We start from the raw sequence: 23,016 nt of genomic DNA, 5'->3' as shown, positions 1-23,016 counted from the left end.
AGATGTTGGATGGCCATCTGTCAATGATAGATAGTAGTGATTCTTATTTTGGGCAAGGATTGGGTTGGAGAATTTCCAAGGTCCCTTTCAATTCTAGAGTGCTATGAATTTATAATAACTGGAAATACTTAAAACGATTTTATGAAAAGAACAAAAGAGCAAAACAAAACAAAACAAAAGAGCAAAGGAATACATAAGCTTTAGAATGGTCTGTTGTTGACCAGTGACTAATTTTGCTGAAAAATACAGTGTCTCACCAAGTGGACCATAAATGAAAACTATTTTTGATTTCATATCATGCTATGGAGGAAACTGAAACAGTCCTTTATAGATAGTGTGGTGCTTGTGGCTCAATAGATATTAAATGCTGAATTTTGAACACTGCAACACCTTTCTGACACGTATAATCTTGACACTCATCTGTTAGAAACAATTCCTTCCTCATACAGAAGTAAGATAAGAATGTATCCTATTCCTTCTGTTGCTTAATTCTCTACAGTCCAGCTTCTTACCCTTTGACTTTAAAATTATGCTGCTATTGATTCACCCTACTATATGCATACCATGCAAGTCTCCTCTCTCTGATGTCTTTACAAGAACTTTCCATCATGTAGTATAAAACAGTTCAATTGTTTATAAACCATCAAAAATGCAAAACAATATATATATATATATATTTTCTAACTAGGAAGCTAAAGTGAGGAGGTCAATCCTAAAGGTGCTTTTTCAAGCTTCAAGAAGCTTCAAGCTTCTTGGATTAGAAGTGAAACATCTTCAAAGAAAAACCAAAAAGTCCAGTTGCCACTTGTAAAAGCACCTTTGGGACAACCATGACCTGGATGACTGAGAATCTCCATAGACATTAAGGAAGTCAATCTTTCCAATCATCTGTCTTTGTAACTAAAATAAACTTGTCTCATGGCTTTACAAGTCAAAGTAAATGCATCATTTAGGCAAACTTTGTGGATGGATTGTGTATCTGTCTACCTGACAAGATATAATAATATTATGTAGTTTGAAGAAGCATTATAGAGGTACACCATTCTCCAAGGCATCAAATGATCTGAGAAGCTATAATGTCTGTTAAATATCTGTCTCAATATTCTTTCCAGCCACAATTTTATTTGAAAAGGTATGAATGCTCAACAGCTGCCTATCTCAGAACTTCACTGGAGGCCAATTATTTCTATTATTATTGAATACACAGAATGAATAAAAAGAGGCAAAGCTGTACCATGGAAAGTAGCATGACATTCAGTATTTTAGCACAGCCTGCTTCTTTGCTTTTAATTTTCTATGGACGAAAAGTTAAAAATACAAGGATGGATCTGATCTCAATTTGTTTCAAATGTTGTGCTTTAAATAAGTATGATTTATCAACATTTAGTGGGCTATTATTCAGAGTTAAGTAAATACATTATTCCTCTGAAGCTAAGAAAAGAATGGTATTATTTTTCAGTGTTGCATTAAATACTAGAACTTTAGTTGCCAAGGTGCTCTTTCAATCTTCTTTCAGGAATGAGGATCCTCTTATCAGCAAGAATTCATTCCACTACAAAGGTCTAGCAATTGATCCTCCATCCAAGTGGCTAAGTCATTTCGATGTTCCCCCAGCCATACAGCAGCTGCTTATAGATAAGTGAATCCCACAAGCTGCCCAGCAGAATATCTAAAAAGACACACGAGCCATGTCATATTGGCTGGCAGGCAGGCAGATACATTTCTAAATTGACAATTAAAGGAACGAAGAAAAAAGATTCTTGGCAAATGCAGAATTTCTAAGGATTAACAATAAGAATCAAACTGAAGACAAGAAGAGTTTATTTGTGCTGGAAGACAAAATAGCAGGCATTCTGGTTTACAGAGTTGAAACACAATGGGGAACTATTCATGGCTGAGGGCCACACTTAATTTTTTTTGAGGGGAAGCAAAGTCTGCCATGGATGAGGTGATGGTACAAAGTGAATGTTGGATATTTCATGTGAACTTTATTGGTGGGAACAGAATTTTCATATTATTTTTAGGGTTGAAGATTTTTTCATTTAGTTTTCATTTATTAAACTGTAATAAACTTATTTTAGCATTTATGATATATTTTTATGACTCTGTCATAAAAGTTGTACTTATTTATCTACTTGCATTTACATGCTTTCAAACTGCTAGTTTGGTGGAAGATGGGGCAACAATAGGAGCTCATCTTATCATGCGGTAGTTGAGCCTCCCCTTGGGAACATTCTTCCTATAGAAGTTTGGAGGGCACCAACCATTTTGTTTTTTTGAAAAAAACTTGAAGACTGGTTATGTGTCTGGGACTAAGGTCTTGAGTGTGTGAAGGGTCTTATTTCCTGGTCATGCTAATATCTATGGATTATAGTAATTCTTGGCTACCATATGTATTTAATTCTTTTTTTTATTGTGTTTATACTTCTTTAATTGATTCTATGATTGTTTTCCATCCAGAGTCATTTGCTTGAGATGGGTAGTCATACAAATTAAATAAATAAATGAATTCCCCAAAAGCCAGCACTGGTATCAGCAAGACTCTTGGATAAAGAAAAACAAACATAGATACTGTACCTACCCTAAACTTAACCTTACATCTTTGCAAATGTGTATTCAAATATGCTATTTCTCCCTCAAATATTAATTCTAATTCTCATTGCACTAGTCAATATGCATTATCTGTTTGCACTACAGTTGTTCCCTGCTTGCATTTTATGCAAACATATGCAAAATGGTTGGATATACAAATGTATGTATGTTGGAATTTATTTTCTTGATACCAAGAACAATCATTACCATACAATTTGATTGTCATGAAAACTATCTTTGATTCTCACATACTTGAAAATATTTTCCATTATGTTACATTCTGGAAAAGGTTCATCTGATTTGGTTAGTACTGAGGAGATCTCTTAATTTGCCAACTCACAAAGATCTATCGCTATTGAGTGTGGGGCATGGCAAAGAGATAATTTTATGTAAATGAAAAGTCACTTACTCTTCTGATTATAAGAGATGCAATGAGGATATAGGCCTGTTATCTATCTTGGAAAAATCATTGTTCTAATAATGAGAAAATAAAGCAATTTGTTTCTACATTTAATAAAGATTGAGTACATTTTATATAGTATTGATAGTTACTATATGGATGTTTTTCTTCTCTTAATTAATTTTTTTTCTTTAGTTTTCTTTAATTTTTCTTTAGTGTGTTTTATTCACCATAATATCTAGTTTTTTTGCTTGACTATATAGCTTTTTTTTTTCCCCTGGTGGTGCTATAGTTAGCCTTTCATTATTAAAAAATAAATAATACTGTTGATGTTTCTAAAGTAACTTTCTTGTTTTCCAAGGTTATTAGTTCCCTAAGAATAAAATTTGCTTTGTGAATTTATAAATGACAATATTGTTTTCTAGAAACTATGCAGATAATTACATTCATCATTAATCTTGTTTTATTTTGTCAGGTTTGCATAATGCAGTTGCAATCATAACCAATACAATTCAGTTATTATAAGTGAAATATTTGAACTGAACTTTATAATATCCTAAATGATTAAAGTCAAATAATAAAATGTTTTTATTCAATACATACTGTACAATATAAAAGCAGCTTACCTCTACCATTTAAGCAATTAAACAAAGAAAACAAACAAAATAGGACTCTTTGTGTTGGGATTGCAGTGCTAATTGTGGGGAATTTAGAGACTGTTAAGGCTTGTGAATCACCTACAGATGTGTGACCTGGATCTTTGTCAGTGAATGCCATGAATTCCTGCCTTTCTAAATAAAAAGGGGTTTCTTCTCATGAGTAGGTTGTTGAGTAGGGCTCATGAAATCTGGGTTAGAACAATGTCAAGAGGATGCATTCAGTTAAAACCTGAAATGTAAGCAGCATGGATCAGGGAAGGTTTTAAATTATTAAATGAAAAGAAAGCATATCAAGTGGGATGTTTTTGGAAAAAGTCGATCGGTTACTTTAATTCTGATAATTACTTCATATATTTGGGCTACATGATGGAATGGAACATCAACAATACCCCCAAAAAACTTTGCTAAATATGTTTTCAGCCATAGTGCAATAAATGACAAGATCATATTGTTAAGAATTGGTAGATATTCTTCTACTCAAAGGTAATAATGGATGATAGCTAATGGAGGCAATTAAAGTAAAATAAGTTTGCAGGCTACACTGAAATTATTTATTTACAACTATAATGATATGACAATATTTGAAATAATGTTATTCCAGAATCAACTCCACTAGAAAGTGAAGTTTGATGGGCAATGAGCAGGCATTAGAAAATGGATTCAACAGAAAGATAAGGTCAAAGAAATTATAGGACAATTTCTGGAAGAGCTCTGGCTTACTGGTAATGAAAAGTCAAGATGATAAACACTAAAATTAAATTAACTCTAGATGTTATAAATCTAATAAATCATATAAAGAATGAATAAAATCCAAAGAAATATTAAAACAATTAAATCCTGGTTAAAGCAAACAAAAAAAAAGGGGGGGGAGGGGGGACTATTCAATTTGACTTCACAAAAGCTTATTTTCAAGAAAAAAAAAATCCTGAACAGAGAATAATAACATACCTCTCAAAAGAAAAGGGTCAATTCTTGGATACATAATCATTAAATTCTCATCAAGCTTATCTCATTAACTTATCAAGCTTTTCTCATTTTATGACATTAGGATTTCAAAAATATTTAAAAGCTTTTTTTCCTCCACTATGCTCTGTACTTACCAGTTGGGACAGCTGGATCCATTGTTGGTTTCTCCCAGGTATTAATCTGCTCCCAAGTAAATCCATTGGTCCCTAGTGCCACACTATAACCACAGTTACTGTAATGTTCATCAAATGAACAACCACCTAAGGAGAAAAGAAATGAATAAACACTTCTGTCATAATTACTTCTATATCATCATGCTACTCCATTTAAATCACTGCTTGTTATAAAAACCCTGCAAGGTAAAAAAAAAATAAAAATGAATTTCTACTGCATTAAATTCATGCAGTTGCCTTAAGAGAATGTCGCAAAGATTTCTTAGATTTTTAATGTATATTTGGAACATACGGAATTGCCTTTTTTAAAAATTTAATATTTTTGTTCCTTAGATTACTTTTTAAGCCACCGTGTTAAATCTTTACAGTCCAGAGAGTGGTGTCATATGCCAAGCATTAACCTGAAGATTTGTGTTCATGTCTCAATTAACTGTCCTTCAGGCATTGTGCAGTAAAACCTAATGTTCATAAAAGACCCTGCACAGTGGAAGAAGACAGCTTCATCTTTGGATAAGCAGCACATTAAAGTTTGACATTCTTCCACCACTTTCATTTTAGTTAGTAAATGTAAAGCATATTAACAATTACGAATGTTCTGGATGTATCTTTCGGTGGTTAATTCTCATTCCTTTGCTGGCTTCTGATTGGCATCTAGTTGGCCGTTACTAGATGTAAGACCAGATAGGGTTTTTTGATCCAATCCTATTTTGCACAGTGGCCTAACAAATTTATGGAGTAAACCTGTAAGAAGGTCTGAATGCACTTGTGTTCCTCCATAATCAGTTATCATGACAGTGAGCCATTGTTGTCTACAGTAGCTGCTGATTCTGATAGCACTTTTCAGACTAATAATTTTTTATTAGAAGACATAGTCAGAGTTGTTGGGAGTCAGGCAGCCTATAACTTTAGTAGATAAATAAATAAGCAAGTTTGCATCATAAGCTACAGGCCACTTCCTAAGATGCATGGAAAACCAACTAATGAAAGATATAAATTGGGCTGAGAAAAGGGGAAGGGGAGGAAGACAGGTTGATTATGTAGATGCAGATTGGGTACAAAACAGATTAGTTTATTAATAATTATGTGTAAGAAACCTTTTTTTTTTCTAAGATATTTTGAGACAGCCTGAAACTTCGAGATATATGTTCAATTCAGTAAACTCTCATTCACTGGTATGGTTAAAGTCTCATTTTTCAAAAATGAACACTTTGAGATCCACAATTCTTTGCAAGACAAAGTTTGCACAAAATAATTAATGGACACAGGTTTGTCATCAGAACTCAAAATCAGGATAAAGTAATATCAAAGCATTTCAACCTCCCAGGACACTCTATTGCAGTTCTCCCTGAACACTGTAAAAAAAAAAAATGCACTACATTGCCAGAAGGTATAAGTATTCCTTTCTTAATAAATAGGGGAAAGGCTTGGATACAACCAATTACTTCTGCAAGCTACCTTAGGGAAATCACTGGATCTTTTGCCTTTGTTGTATAAGAAAAAAAATCATAACAGAATGCATCCAAGCCACCATCCCAATTCCTTCACACACACCCCAAAGAAATGGGTTTAATCATCTGACATGGTAATTATAATATAATTTGCTTCCTCTTCCCAAAAGACACTCGATAAGAAACTCTTTTCACTCTGTCTATTTCAGAAAATACATAGGGCAAATTAGTATTGCTGAAAGAAACCACTGATTTTGTTCTGCTATGCTCAATGCCAAGAAATAAGACTGAATAAACATATGATTTGACCTCTTACTCCTTGCTGAGAGCCACATGTATGATCATATACAATGTAAGTAGCCTAGAGTGGCAGTCCATTGTTATTGGACAACAAAAGTGTGTCAACAGAAGGACCCTTCAAGGTCTCTCTGTTCAGAATTCACCATCTGCTTTATTTTCTGTAAGAAAATAAAACCATACCCTCATACCTATGATGTATTCTCACTGTGAATCCTTGATGCGCAATCCATTTCTTTCTCTATCAGGTGGACTAAAACTATTTCTGGCTGACATTTCCAGGAATTAAAAAGAAAAAGAAAAAAAGCCCAATTGCTCATGGCTACTTTCCTCAAGCATTTTTTGTGCCTTTTGAGAGAACATAATTATGTACTTTTTCACACGTCTAGCTAAATTTTGAACACATGAATTAATCAGAAACTCTGCACCAGAAACAGAGGAAGGAACACTCTCAGAAAAGAGATAGGACTGGCAATTAAGTTCTAGCTTTGTTTATCTTGCATGTGCTAGGTTGAAATATTTTTAACAATGAAAACATTTTAATAAATAAAATAAATGTGCAATTTAAATTTATGTATTTATTTATTTCTTAAAAATTATATAGCTCCCAGCTCATATACAATGACTCATACAACATTAAAAATACAGTTAAAAGTGCACAATTTAACTTTACACACACACACAAAAAAAAAAACACAAACACACACACACACACACACACAAACACACACACACCATGGTGGCAACAATAGAATTAATCACTTGATCACTTGGAATCACTTGATTCCAGATGGGGTCCCCAAGTCCACTGACAAAACTATGCCTTCAAGGCTTTGCAGAAAAGCAACAAGGTAGGGGCCCTGGGGGAATGACATTCCAAAGGGAGGGGCCAGAAGAGCAGGCTCTTTTCCTAGGTCCCACCAGATATACTTACTAGGGACCCACAACATGCCCTACCTTCCTGCTCTGGTGGCTGGGTAAATGTAATTGGGGAGAGGCACTTTGTCAAATAACTCAAGCCCTGTAGGCTCTAAAGTTGATAACCAGGACTGTGTTTTGCACTTGGAGCCAAATCAGCAACCAGTACAGCTCCCACAAAAAAAGTGTATTGTGTATTTGTTTATTGAATAGCCCGAAGGCCTTTTCAAACAAAACAGAAAAGAAAAAGGGAAAAAGACAAAACAGTTACAAAAATAACAATCTAAAAATATATGATATATGACATTAAAATTTTACAATATCAGATTTCAATAGCTAAGTTGCCAAGACTAGATAACCCAAATAAGATAGCTCCTCTCTAACTCAGCTCATCTGTCTTACAATCAATGAATTTTTTTTCGATATAACTGGCTCGTATTGCTGTCATCCTTTTAAGATAGTGAGTGATAGCTCTTACCAGGGGAGGAGAGTCAGCCTTCAACAGAAATGCTAATTTATGCCTTATAGTCCACTGGGGAAATTTATTTATAAGATATTGTTTTCTTACTTCCTCATACAGCCTACATTTGAATATTATATATGCCGTGTCCTCCACGATGTTTATCCCACATATGCATGTTCTTTTGTCATACGGGATTTTCCGGTAACGGCCGAATCTAACGTTGGTATCTAAAAGTTCGAATCTAAACTTAACAAATAACTGTCTCTCCACTGATGGCATTTCTAGATGTAAATACTTTTCCAGGGTGAAAATTGTTTTAACTGCTGTCAGCAGTTTAAGGGAATGATTAGTTGAAAGGGTTGCCATGTCCATTTGCCCATGTATATCTTTAATCCGTTGTTTAACTTGCTTCAGTGTGTCACACAACGGGAACCCTACGCCATATCGGTTCAATATTTCTGACAGCCGGGTTAGCCAGGAATACCTGTGAGGATTTGAAATCTGCTGTTCCTCTAGGCAGATTTTGGGGAGTCTGCTGGCTTCCATCTGAGTCATTTTTAGCCAGTAGGCTACCGCCCTAGTGATTGTATAGGTGTACAATGAGAAATGTCCCAATTCAGCTCTGACGGCTGCAGAAAAAAAAAAAGTGATACATGTGCAAATTTGTACTTGCACAAAACCATACAAGCCACTGCATTTGGAACAAACAGAAGCTTCCAGATCAGTGGGGGGTTGCCCCTGGTTCAGACCGGTTCACAAGAACTGGTAGTAAAACTGGCAGGAGGATCCGCCCGCTGACCCAGACATCATCATAAGTAATCTGCACATGCACAAAAATTTCTGTGCATGCGTGAGTGAAGCAAGCGGGCACGGGCGTGATGTGAACCAGTAGTAAAGGTAAGTAGAACCCACCCCTGTTCCATATGCTCTTTAAAGACTGCCCAATGTAGAGCGCATTACAATAGTCCAAATGGAGGGGACCAAGATGTGTTAAGGACATATCCAAATAGAGGGTGTTCGTTGTTTAGACCAATGTCTAATTTTTTGCTATTTTTCTGACAACTGCACATCTCATTAAACTAAAATATATTTCTGAAACTGTCATCAAGTAATATAAACACTCCCAAATCTACAGATCACAGTAACATAACATATAAATGATATTGGATGCAAATCCCTATTTGATAAGAATTTTCTTGTTTCTAGCAGTCAACTTCTGGACAAAGCATTCAAACAAATGCCTAACTATTAAAGATCAAGATTTCCCTGTTCAGTTGTGTGTGACTCTAAGACGTGGTGCTCATCTCCATTTCTTGGCCAACTGAGCCAGTGTTGTCCAAACACATTTTCCATGTGGCCAACATGGCTATACACCAAAGGCACATGGAATGCTGGTACCTTCCACTGAAGTGGTACCTATTAATCTACTCAAATTTGCATGCTTTCAAACTGCTAGGTGGGCAGGAGCTGGGTCAAGGAAAGAGAGCTATCCCTGTTGCGCTGTCCTTCGATCTTGAACCCAGGCTGTCGGCTTTCCAGCTGACAAGCTCAGTGTCTTTAGCTACTGAGCCATCATGCCCTGCCTAAGTCTTAATAGGAAATAAATGCATAATGCAATTGAGTGAAATTTTACCAAATCAGTAGCAATGAGTCATGGCAGAGCAATCAACAAAGCTGATGTATATAAAAAGAAGATGCCATTAGAAGATTGAAATTAGTAGATTGTTATCACAATGGTCAAGATAGTCAGATCCCAAGATGAAAATGATCTCTAAACAATGGATCCAACTTTCATTCTGGAAGTTATCGTATCAGCATATATTCTCTGTAAATACCCAGAGCCATTGCTCAATTGCTTGAGATCTACTATGATAGTAATAATATTATTTCTTCTTTGGATTCCAAATACTCACCGCAACCAATGTTTCTTGCTAAATTCCCAGGAGTAGATTGTTTTAACAATGTAATTAAATGTATCTATATCAGGTCAGAATTTAATTCCTTGTCAATATCATAACGTGAGCCAAGAAAATAAAAAAGAATACAATGGCATAATCTTTTCATGAAGCAGATAACTGCTCAGGATATGAAGAACAGTTTAATAACAGAACACTTTTTAACATTAGCTAATGAGGAATATTTCTGCCAACCTAGCAGTTCGAAAGCACATAAAAAATGCAAGTAGAAAAATAGGGACCATCTTTGGTGGGAAGGTAACAGCGTTCCATGTGCCTTTGGCATTCAGTCATGCTGGCTACATGACCACAGAGATGTCTTCGGACAGCGCTGGCTCTTCAGTTTTGAAACGGAGATGAGCACCGCCCCCTAGAGTTGGGAATGACAAGCACATATGGGCGAGGGAAACCTTTACCTTTACCTAATGAGGAATAACATTGGTACAGTATCTCAATTATAGGCAATCTAAGTATTAACTGAATTTAAAAACATTAAATAAAGATCTATTCTATAGCATAGGGTATGCAAGTATATAGGAAAACTTTCCTTACCCTATGGAAGCTAATAACATTATAGAAAAATGGTCACTTTTAGAAAAGACCTTTTAGTCAAAAACTGAACATTCTTTGTTCAGAAAATTATTACCAATTTTTGTATTGTTTTTCTGGCAATCACAGACAATCCCATTTACTACACCACTAAGAGGTCTGGCATGTTGTTTTTTTTTCCTATGGGGGTATATGCCTTAAATGAAATATGAAATATAAACAGAAAGTTATTTGAAGGGAAGGAGATGGTTTTATGAGTTTTCCCCTTAGAAAAGAAGAATTTGTTGTTTGGTAATACCAAGATATATATGTAGTTTACTAAACATAAGTAAAGTATTGTTCAAGAAATATTCACATGTCTACCATCCCATACTAGCCAGATAGATTTCATTAAGATTCATCTTCCATCTTTCCTCCAGATCCATATAGTAGCAAATATAACACTATTACATATACAGTACTTTTTCCTCCAATTTTATCCCCATGTCATCTCTGTGAAATGGGTTTAGCTGAAAGATAGTAACTAATCTATACTCAGTGAATTCCCATGCTCAACGTTTCTGGTCTTCACTAAATATTTTAATCACTGCACAATACTGAGTTTGGGCAGGACACAACTTTTGTCAATGTGTAGCAGATGAAAACATTTTTAGAAAACAACCATGCAGTGTGCAATTTAAACTCCTAAACCTTTCAGCAGGGATGCTTCTAGGTTCAACTATTCCTATATGTATGTTCACCTGGTATTTACTAATAGTTACTTAGTGTGGAAGCCGGTTCCATATTTTAGTTGAACAGAAACAATATATGCATACATGTCCATCACATTTTTTACTCTCAGGACAAGTAATGCTATATAAGGGGCAAAAGACAGTAAGAAATGGTAAAACAAAATTACCATTTTGAAGAAATTAAAAGCATGAGCTAGACAAGATAATGTAATTAATTGTAGTTCATACCAATATCATTTATCATATCTCTCCATATCTTTTCATAACTACAACATACTTCTTTTAAACTGTCAGTTGCTATTATATTGAATCCACATTCTTAATCTAACTCTTCTGGTTTACCACATACACTTCTGAAATAATCCATAGCCACTGTTTTCAACTTTTGTTTCTCCTGACATATACAATTCTCACCTCCCAATAGCATTAAACTTTCTCTATGTATTTGACTGCATCGTGCATATTATTTGAAGTCTCTGCCATCATCTGCAGCACCATCTGCATTCAAGTAAATAATACAGGTAGTCCACAAATTATGACCACAATTGAGCCCAAAATTTCAGTTGCTAAGTGAATTTTTCCCCACTTCATGACCTTTCTTGCCACAGTTAAGTGAATTGCTGCAGTTGTTAAGTTAGTAACACATTGTTAGTGAATCTAGCTTGACTTTGCTTGTCAGGAGATCACAAAATGTGACCCCATGATCACGAGATACTGCAACCATCATGAATATGAATCAGCTGCCAAGCATCCAAATTTTGATCAGGTGACCATGGGGATGCTGCAACAGATGTAAGTATGAAAACGATCTTATGTCATTTTTTTCAGTAATGTTGTAACTTCAAATAGTCACTAAATGAACTGTTGCAAGTCAAGGACTACTTGTATATTCATGTTTAAAACAACATACCTCTATCACCACCAAAATTATTCCTTACACATTTATCCATAAATGCATTAAGCAACCAAAGAGATATTGTATATCCTTGTCCACATTACTCCCTTCCGAATATTGAGCTATTTGTTACACATTCTATTTACTCTTACTCATGCTTTAATTTCATCATATATTTTAATCACATCAACCAATCTTCAACTCAGTACTCATGCAAAACATTACATCATTCATTTCATTATGCATTCTCTTTAAATCAACAGATGTTTAATAAACTTTATTTCTCATCTTTGTACATTCTCAAAAAAGCTGAACAGAAAAAAAAATCATCTGCACACTCCATCCTAATATAAAAACACACCCCATTTCCTATAATTGCATTCATTGTCACCTCTTTTACACTTTTGATCAAATTATAGCGAGACACCATTCCAGACACCATTCCAGACACGTTTAACAGATTTTAAATTTCTATTCGCTCTTTGTAAGAAACTTTGGAGAGGAAGCATTGTTGGATTGCAGTTTAAGTGAGAAGAGGCAACCCAGTTTAGATGCGATAGCTGTGGAAAAGGAATGCTTCAAGAAGACTCCATATTAATTAACCTACTATAAATGAGACTAGAAATGTACAGTTTTCAAGATTGTTTTAACCAGTGTAATTACACTGAAATCTGTATAGTTCATGTTTCTTTGGTTAGAATAGAATAGAATAGAATAGAATAGAATAGAATAGAATAGAATAGAATAGAATAGAATAGAATAGAATAGAATAGAATTCTTTATTGGCCAAATGTGATTGGACACACAAGGAATTTGTCTTGATGCATACACCAAGTACATAAAAGAAAAGATACATTCATCAAGAATCATAAGGTACAACACTTAATGATAGTCATAGGGAAACAGTCAATATAAATCTTAAGGATAGCAGTAACAAGGTTACAGTCATACAGTCATAAGTGGGAGGAGATGGGTGATAGGAACGATGAAAAGATTAATGTAGGCAAAGTAGGCAAGTGGCCTATTCTGTTTTCCTCCCTTTACATAGGTGTTCTTCCAAATGTCCAACAGAGATGCAGTCTTTATAGAAATAGTCCTTGGATTACGATGGCAATTGAGACCAGAATGTCTGCTCTTAAGCATTATGGTCATAAAGTACAACAGCAACAACAATCCCGGCAGCTCCCATTGCCAACATTCCATTGGTCATTAGGCAAGAATTCTCCTTGATCCAAGCCATTCCCAGCTTAGTCTCTCCCAGCCCCAAGCCTCACTAAGGTAAGGGACTGCCTCCTCTGCCTCCTCCTCAACTCCTCCCACCTGCCTATCTACCCGTCTCTGTCATTTTGAACAGACTGAAGAACAGCACTCCTTGGCAGCAGCATTAATGCGGAAGTCCCTGGACCTTAAGCAGCCTGCGACAGTCACCTCCCACTTCTGAGCCTCTACTTCAGCCCCAGTGCTACTGCCCTAGTTCTCTGTTACATTTTATTCTGTGCTGTTATAAATCACCAACCCAGGTCTAGCCAGTATGGCCAAGTGATGAGACAGGCTGGGAAAATATTTCAGCAGCATTGGTTGGGGAGGGGTTATAGTTTTCATAGAACATAGAATCATAGTGTACACATGTATTACTTCTCCTGCGGGAGCTGCATTGGCTGCCAATTTGCTTCTGGGTGCAATTCAAGGTGCTGGTTGTCACCTTTAAAGCCCTTCATGGCTTGGGACCAGGTTATCTGAGGCACCATCTCTTGCTGGTCACATCTACCCGACCCATTAGAGCTATGGGTCCCATCACTGAGGGAGATATACCTGGTGGTACCCAGAAGAAGGGCCTTCTCGGTGGTGGCTCCCTCTCTCTGGAACATCATTCCCCTGGAGATTAGAATGGCCCCCACTCTAATTCTCTTCTGGAAGGCACTGAAGACCTGGTTCTGCCAGCGGGCCTGGGGAACCCAGAGCGGATGGAGCCCATTAAATGGCTTGTGTGGTCGGCTGTTGCAGGAGATGGGGGGGGGGTGATTTTATTACATTAATTAATTTGATTTTTTATTATTTTTACTGTTTTTTAAATGTGGTTTTTATATTCTGTAAGCCTCCTTGAGTCGCCATGGGCGAATAGGCGGCAATATAAATTAATAATAATAATAATAATAATAATAATAATAATAATAATAATAATAATAATAATAATAATAATAATAATAATAATAATAATAATAAATAATAATAATAAGTAGTAGCAGTAGTAGTAGTAGTAGTAGTAGTAGTAGTAGTAGTAGTTATGGGAACATAAAGTGGAAAAAGTTATAGAAAATGAGAAGGTGAAGATCTTATGGGACTTTTGAATACAGACGGATCGTCATTTGGAACACAACATGTCAGATATCACTGTTGTCAAAAACTGAAACGTACAATTTATTGACATCGCAGTACCAGGCGATGCCAGAGTCGAAGAAAAAGATCTGGAAAAAATCATGAAGTATTGCAACTTGGCCATTGAAACTACGTGATTATGGATGAAACATGTAACAGTGATACCCATTGTCATCGGGGCACTTGGTACCATGTCCAAGAATTTTATAAGATACATCAACAAATTTCAGCTTCCTGCAATAACACCAACAGAACTGCAAAAAACTGCGCTACTTGGAACATTGTATATCTTAAGAAGGTACCTGGCTGATACCTAGGACGCTGGCAGCAACCCATATTAACCATTAGCACTAGTGAATGGTATTTGTGATGCATTTTTGAATGTTCAGTTGACTGAGGTTCATGTTTAATGAATAAAGTAAATAATAATAATAAGAATAATAAGAATTAATAGCAATAGAAGAGAAAGCAATTAATGGTCTGAGTACAACAACAAAGAGGAGTAACATCAAGAATGATTTCCAGACTCAAAAGCAAATTGAGGAAGAAAGGGAAGAAGAGGATACTGAAATGGATGAAGATAAAGAACAAGGAAGCACTGAAGAACAAACACCAACAGATAGTGCTCAATTAGCTGGAAAAATAAAGCACCAAATGGAAGATGATGAAAGAACACGTTTGCCAAAGCTGAACCAAGTGGACCGGAAAGAATTGAGAATTGTACTAAAAAAGGTCAATGAGGCTGTGCAAACTATTCGAACCACTACATTAGCCGAAACTAACCAACTGATGTATGCAGCAGCTGTCATAACCACCAAAGAACTGGGGTTGAAAATACAAAAGAACCAAAGAGGCAAGAAGGGGAAGCCTAAGTGGAAAATTCGGTTAGAATTGAAGATCAAAAAAGTACGTGGAGATTTGAGCAACTTGAAGAACCTAAGGCAAGGTCAGCTAAAGAACAAGCAGGTCAAAAGCAGCCTGGAAGCAAGATACGATCTAAGGAATAAGAAGATTGCAATAGTAATTGAAGAGCTGAAGCAGAGGGTTGTTGCCATTGCTGAAAAGATTAAAAGGTATGAAAACCGAGTAACTCAGTTCAAGGAAAACTCACAGTTCAGAGCAAATCAGCACCAGTTTTATAAGAGTTTAGAAAATGGAAACGGAGTAACAACCAATGAAAAGCCTGATAAAGAGAAAGCTCTGAAATTCTGGAAGAATTTGTGGGAAAACAACAAGAAGCACAACAGAAATGCAAAATGGATCAAACAGGTTGAGGACTCTATTAAAGTGCATAAAATGGAAGACGTGAAAATAACAAAAGCAATGGTGCAAAGACAGTCAAGAAAAGTGAAGAACTGGAGTGCACCTGGACCGGATGAGCTGCATGGCTTCTGGTTAAAGGCACTTACAAGTCTGCACAAAAGATTGGCAACCCAGATGAACCAGATCCTAAAAACACCTGAAAATGATGGATGGATGACAACTGGAAGGACATTTTTGATCCAAAAAGATAAAGAAAAAGGAAAGGACCCTGGAAACTATAGGCCAATCACCTGCTTGCCAACAACATACAAGCTTCTTACTGGTATCATTGCAAACCAAATCTATGGATACCTGGAAAGAAATAACTTGCTTCCTGTAGAACAGAAAGGATGCTGCAAAAACTCAAGAGGAACAAAAGATCAATTGCTGATCGACAAGCTAATCCTAAAGAACTCAAAGAAAAGACGAACCAACCTGTTCATGGCTTGGATAGACTATAAGAAAGCATTTGATTCAGTTCCCCATAGCTGGATCAAGAAATGCCTGGAAATATTAGGCATCAGCAGCAACATACAAAAATTCATGGAATCTTCAATGAACCTCTGGAAAACAAAACTTATGGCTAATGAAGAAGAACTGGGTGAAGTTGAAATTAAACGAGGCATTTTCCAGGGCGATTCCCTTTCACCCCTACTTTTTATACTCTCAATGCTACCACTGACAATCATTTTGAAGAAGATGAACTGTGGATACAAACTTGCAAAGAAAGGACTGAAAATCTCGCACTTGATGTACATGGATGATTTGAAGCTGTTTGGTAAAACAAAAGCTGAACTGAATTTATTAATTGAAAACACAAAAGAATTCAGCCAAGACATTGGTATGCAGTTTGGAATTGACAAATGTGCAACAATAGCAACCAAAGCAGGCAAGATCATAGAAGAGGATGGAATAGAACTAGAGAATGAAGAAATGATAAAGGCAGTAAAATCAGAAGAAGGCTACAAGTACTTGGGGATTTTAGAAGCCTCTGACTTAATGCATAATAAAGTCAAGGAATTAACTTCAGCCAAGTACATTCGACGAATTCGTAAGATATTAATGTCCAAATTGAGTGGAGGAAACATCATAAAAGCCATAAATACCTGGGCTATACCTGTGATTAGATACTCTGCAGGAATAATTGACTGGACCCAGATGGAGTTAGACAATTTGGACAGAAAAACAAGGAAGCTTATGACAATGAATCATGCCTTGCACCCTAAAAGTGATGTTGACCGATTATATTTACCAAGAGCAGAGGGTGGTCGAGGACTCCTACAAGTAAAGCAGACTGTGGAAGAAGAAAAATGCAGCTTGAATGGTTACATCTAGAAAAGTGAAGAACCAATGATTAAGGAAGTAAATAAAGGAGGCCTTTTAAAGACAACTAAAACAAAAGCAGAATATAAGAAAGAAGTAATTGAGCAGCGAGCTGAAAATTGGAAACACAAAGCTCTGCATGGCCAATACTTGAAAAGTATTGAAGGCAAAGCTGACCAGAAACTAACTTGGAACTGGTTAAGATCAGGAGTACTGAAAAAAGAAACAGAAAGCTTTATTTTGGCAGCTCAAGAACAAGCCCTAGCCACAAACTGTATGAAGGCAAAAATTCAACATGTTACCACCAACAGCAAATGCCGCCTCTGCAATGAAAAAGAAGAGACAGTCGACCACCTGATCAGTGGGTGCAGCAAAATTTCACAAACTGACTACCTACAACGCCATGACCGTGTTGCTAAAATCATTCACTGGAAATTGTGCCAGAAGTTTGGATTTGAGTACAGCAAAAACCACTGGGAACATCAGGTTGAGAAAGTTTTAGAGAATGAGAAACTCAAGATCTTGTGGGACTTTAGGATTCAGACTGACAGGCACTTGGTCCACAACACACCTGACATAACAATAGTTGAAAAGAAAAAAGTATGGTTCATTGACATTGCAATACCTGGTGATGCACGAATTGAAGATAAGCAGCAAGAAAAAATCACAAAGTACCGGGACTTACAAATTGAAGTTGAGCGACTGTGGAAAAAGAAATCGTGTGTTGTCCCGATTGTAATTGGAGCCCTCGGAGCAATACCCAAAGGGCTACCCCGCTATTTAGAAATTCTAAATTTGCCGGACTTGAACATTTTGACTCTACAAAAAACCACCTTACTCGGAACAGCTTACATCCTCCGACGATACCTTAACAGTTCCTAGGTCCTTGGTTAGGACTCGAGCTGCTGAGCTATTAACCAGCCTCAAAGGCTGTGAATCTCACTAAAGATTAACCAATAAATAATAATAATAATAATAATAATAATAATAATAATAATAATAATAATAATAATAATAATTAGTAGTAGTAGTAGTAGTAGTAGTAGTAGTAGTAGTAGTAGTAGTAGTTCTGGAAGAGACCTTGGAGTTTTTCTAATACAACCCTCTGCTCCAGGAAAGAGATACCACCTTGGTCAGATGGTTTTCCAGTCTAATTTTGAAAATCTCCAAAAGTGGAGCACTCACAACTCCTAGTGCACCATCTGTCTACTTTTCTCCTTATAATTCCTTAAAGAAGTCAACTTTGGGGAAGTGTTCTGTTAATAATAGGTCATTGTTATTACCTGTTACAACATATCCCGATACAGTTTCTTGATTTATTTTGACATCAGCTGTGCCTTTTATTTTATACCAAGAACTCCACTGCTCTAATAATTTTAACCAAGATAAGAAACAAGACATCTGGCCTCCCAAGAGGCAAGGAAAATGAACAACGTATCTCTCAGAATTAAAAGAAAAACTCAAAAGCACACAGGCCCATTGCAAGTTCACAATAATCACTTATCATGACAAAAACTGAAATAACCCCGGTTTTACATTGCAGGCGAGTATCAATGTTACCGCTTCTTTGAAATATCTTAATTAATTTTGAGCAGACTTATTATCAGTTATTGAGGCTTGCCCCTGCATTAAACATAAACTGGTCTGGCATAAATTGAGTGCTTCCTTTGAATATATAATTGAATTTGCAGAACTGTGTGCTGGGGGTACACAGATATGATAAAAACAACCTCACACCACTACATCTAATTCAATAAGTAAAATAAGGGAAGTGCACATGCCAATTAGCTTTTGATTTATTTATTTTAACAGATTCAATTACTGGATTTTTTTGGTAAAGTCATCCAATCTCAAAAACTCATAGACTAAAAGAATTCTAAACTGAAGGAGAAATTAAGTTTGGAAAGCAGGACTGATTGAAAAATGTGTGTCTACAAAACAAATGTAACAGCAATTATTACAACAAAGAGTTTCTACTGCTCCAATAGAAATAAGGCAATGGTGTTTGCATTCCTGTTTTTCATACTGTACATAACATTGGAACATTAATGGTTCACCTTGTTTGTTGGGATCTACTTCCAAACGCATTCCTGAGGCTATTCTGTTGGAAGCTAATGCTACAATACTGGAACCTTTGTGGGGCAATGTCCAGAACCTATGATGGATGGGGATAATTGCTGGAGCTTATTTTAACTGATCAGGTGGGCTTCAAAAATTATATTTTGAGGAGTGCTTGGTGCTGTTGTGACCCGCCAGAGGCCAGCAAAACTGATGGCAGACTCAGACAGTGAGGAGATTGGGGAGGAACATGAGCCAATGCTGGAATCTGGGGAAGGCTCTAATGAGTGCTCTGCATCAGAGGCAGAGATGGGGCCAGGGAGATCTGACAGTTGTGAGTTGCCTTCAGAGTCAGACATCAGGGGGGCAGAAGAACAGCTGGAGCCTGTTCCCAGTGTGCGCATGCACAGAGTTGCCAGGAGAAGGGAACAACTAAGGAACAAGGGTCGACTCAGGAGTAAAGCCACAAGTGGACGGTGAATGGCCCCTCCCATAGGGAATAAAGAGGAGCGAAAGGGGAGTGGAGTTTGCAGGAGACAATTAGTTTGCTTAATTGGTTTGTGACTCTCAGAGACTTCTTACCAAGTTTTGAAGATATTGGTCCGGCAGCTCTCCAAGCCAGATAAGGTCTGTGACTGTAAATTCTCCCTTGAAAGACTTTGCTGGATGTGAATGAGAGGAATTCACAGTAACTTAATAAAAAGGGTCCTTGTCGGGACAAGCAGTCTGCTTCATGCTCTTGGGAAGCCTAGGTCAGAATACATGCTCTCTGAGCTTGGTGGTTTTATTGCAGATGTTTTATTACCCAAACGAGGTAATCTAAAATGGAACGGGTCTTTATTCATATTAGCTTGTTGCAGGAAAAAGAAACAGGTTTTATAGTATCTTAAAGATGGACAGACCTATAAATCAAGGACCAGATACCTTCAGACATCACTCATATTCTTTGAGAAAAATACCTCTGCCACATTCCATTTTTGCAACACAGCTTCTCTCAACTATGAATCCTTCTTCCTGAATATCCAAAACTAATGGTGAATTAAAGTTTGACAACATAGAAACGAGTAAAAAGCATATATTAAACCAAGATTTGACAACCTGTTGCTTTAGAGACATAAGCAATTAATAAATCTTTCTCCAAGCTCCCTTCAGCTACAACTGCTAAAAACCATTGCTGTGCTTTCTCTCATTTTGAAGAAGAAATGACACATCGCTTATAATATATGTTAAGCCATAAATATATATTAAACCTTAAATTGTAAAGTGTGGTTGACCAAATTGAAATTGCCTTTCACCGAGATTATGTGACACAATTACCAAATTATAAACTCTGTAACTCCTTTTTTCATATCATTGTCCCTGCTCTGCCATGTACCTGATATAGACAATAGATCTGGAATATATATTTGGGGGAGAAGGCAACAGCTGGAAAGCAGGAGGAAACACAAGTTGGTTTAAGGATTGTCAGCCCCAGTCTGCTATTTCATGGGGATCTTTTTTCATTCCTAGTTTCAAAATGTTTCATGCAGTAGTCCTCATTTAAAAATTACTTGTTCAGAGAACAATAGAATTTACAATGCTGCTGAGTGAATGGTACAATGCTGAGTGAATGGTACAATGCTGCTGAGTGAATGGTACTTATGAAAAATCCTCATACTGATTGCAGCCACAGCATCCCTGCAATCATATGTTCACTAAATGTAAAGGTAAAGGTTCCTCGCACACATATGTGCTAGTTGTTCCTGACTCTAGGGGGCGGTGCTCATCTCCATTTCAAAGCTGAAGAGCCAGTGCTGTCCAAAGACATCTCCATGGTCATGTGGCTGGCATGACTAAACACCAAAGGCACATAGAACGCTGTTACCTTCCCACCAAAGGTGGTCCTTATTTTTCTACTTCTATTTTTTATATGCTTTCAAACTGCTAGGTTGGCAGAAGCTGGGACAAGTAATGGGAGCTCACTCTGTTAAGTGAACTGCCGACCTTTCAATCAACAAGCTCAGCAATTTAGCCACTGAGCCACCATGTCCCTTGTTCACTAACCAAGTGCTTAATGCCTGGCTCAAAATTACATCACAGCATCCTATTTTTGACTTGAGTCAAAACACTGAGGCACTTCTGGGTTGAAAGGATTAGCCAGTAACTGAGGACACCCAGTTGGGGGTTCCTTTCATGCCCCTGGCAGAAGCCGGAGTGAAGGACAACAGCTCAATCCCGCCCTGCTCTTGGGTCTCAAACGCAGGCTCGCTAACCTCCTGCCCAGTGTTTCAACCACTTGAGCCACCATGCTCATTTACAGCATCTTACGATCAAGCAAAGTTACTGGGGTACTGCAGAAAACCACAAATGGCAACCACATAACCTCCTCACATAACGATGCATAATGATCCCTTAATAGCAGAAATGAAAAGTGCAGGAATTTCTGTCATTAAGTAGTACAGTCATATCAGCCATGTCAAAACCCATCAGGCACACAAGTTTATTGAAGCCTGGCATTTTTCCAGTGGGTTCATCAAATCAGTCTTGTGATTCAATCAGCTTCGAAATTTAATCAGTTTTGGATTCAACCAGTCACAAAACTAAACAACCACCCAGAACCTACATAAATGAACAAGATATTTCACCCCCAAACTCTACTAACTCTGCTCTATTCTACTCTACTACTCTACACCGCCCTGAGTCCCCTGGGAGAAGGGCTGTATAGAAATCCAATAAACTCTAAACTCTAAACTAAATATGTTATCTAGTTTGTTAATGAAATGTCCAGGATCTAAACAGCTCAGAGAACAGACCCCTGACAAAACCTACAACCCGAGCTATGAATATTCTCAACAATTTCTAACTTTTGTCTTTGTTAAGTGAGGCCTACTGTATGTATAGTATAGTTTCTCTTTCCACCTCCAAAGTATCTCAAAGTATTCCATGTTAAGATGCCTATTACTAATAAGATTCAGAAAATGATGGAGAGAAGTTCTTCACTCACAGCATGAGCAGAATTCTGTCTTCTAGAACTGCAATGCATATTGATATAATTAAGGAAGAAGGGCTACCATTCTTGATCTCTTTTGCTGTTCATTTTCTCCATAAACAACTCAACTACTTCCTAGTTCCTACTAAGATCTAGGACATTCGCTTTTTCCCTACCTCAATCAATATCTTATTTCTTAACACAGATTGATATGCCACATATTAATCACATTGATATAAACAGTGGTGGGATTCAGCTGGTTCGGGATGGTTCTGGTGAACCAGTAGTTAAATTGCTGGCCCCGCTCCACACTCCCCACCCGGCCCCTTTCAAGAGTCTCCACATGCCCCATTTTGGCTCCCAGGTAAGTGCAGGGAGGCCTATTAGGGCCGCCCCCCCACCCCCACAGCCCTTTTTCGCTCCCTGAAGGAGGCTTCAGGGTGGCCTACTAGGCCCAAAACAGGGCACGGGGGGGGGCATCTCCCCTGTGGCCTGTTTTTGCTCCCGGGGGGTGCAGGAAGCTGGGTGCTGCCTGTCACACCCACCATGGCCACGCCCATCCAGCCGGTTATTAGGGCAGAGAACCAGTTTTTAAATTATTTGAATCCCACCACTGTATATAGATTTCCAAGAAGCAATTGCAAACTTTAGAACTATAGTTTCAAGTGCTCCAGGTTTCAAGGAGGAAAGACAATTCAAAAATTTTGTTCTGAGTTTAGATTAAAACAGGGTCATTTCAAGCAGTGTTATCCTGAGCGCTCTAATCATAAAGCAAATTTTGAACTGTGGCCAAAATGGCTGTTATGATTGACCTCAGATTGGCCATTTATATATTCTGAGACTGAAATCAAGGATATGTTGTTTGAAAGGATTGTCCCTCTTTTTTTAATTGTAAAAAAATACTTAAGAGTTTGATCAAAAAGAACTCAGCAACTCAGAACTT

The 23,016-nt window shown here is 37.1% G+C and overlaps 1 protein-coding gene across 8 annotated transcripts in view; it reads right to left on the bottom strand.

Annotated features, from left to right (window-relative positions):
* Positions 1-23,016, bottom strand: part of PTPRT (protein tyrosine phosphatase receptor type T) — a 677,232-nt gene that overhangs the window by 446,468 nt on the left and 207,748 nt on the right. For all 8 annotated transcript variants that reach the window (XM_034413956.3, XM_034413962.3, XM_034413960.3 and 5 more), the window contains exon 2: positions 4,752-4,877. In XM_034413956.3, coding sequence (XP_034269847.1) covers positions 4,752-4,877 — 126 coding nt within the window. The remainder of the gene's footprint in view (positions 1-4,751; positions 4,878-23,016) is intronic.

The sequence above is a fragment of the Pantherophis guttatus genome, chromosome 3 (assembly GCF_059756535.1).
Source record: "Pantherophis guttatus breed Tessera chromosome 3, ASM5975653v1, whole genome shotgun sequence".
NCBI classification, from domain to species: Eukaryota; Metazoa; Chordata; class Lepidosauria; order Squamata; family Colubridae; genus Pantherophis; species Pantherophis guttatus.
Note: the sequence above shows the minus strand (reverse complement) of the source record. Positions and strands in the feature narration are given on the sequence as shown.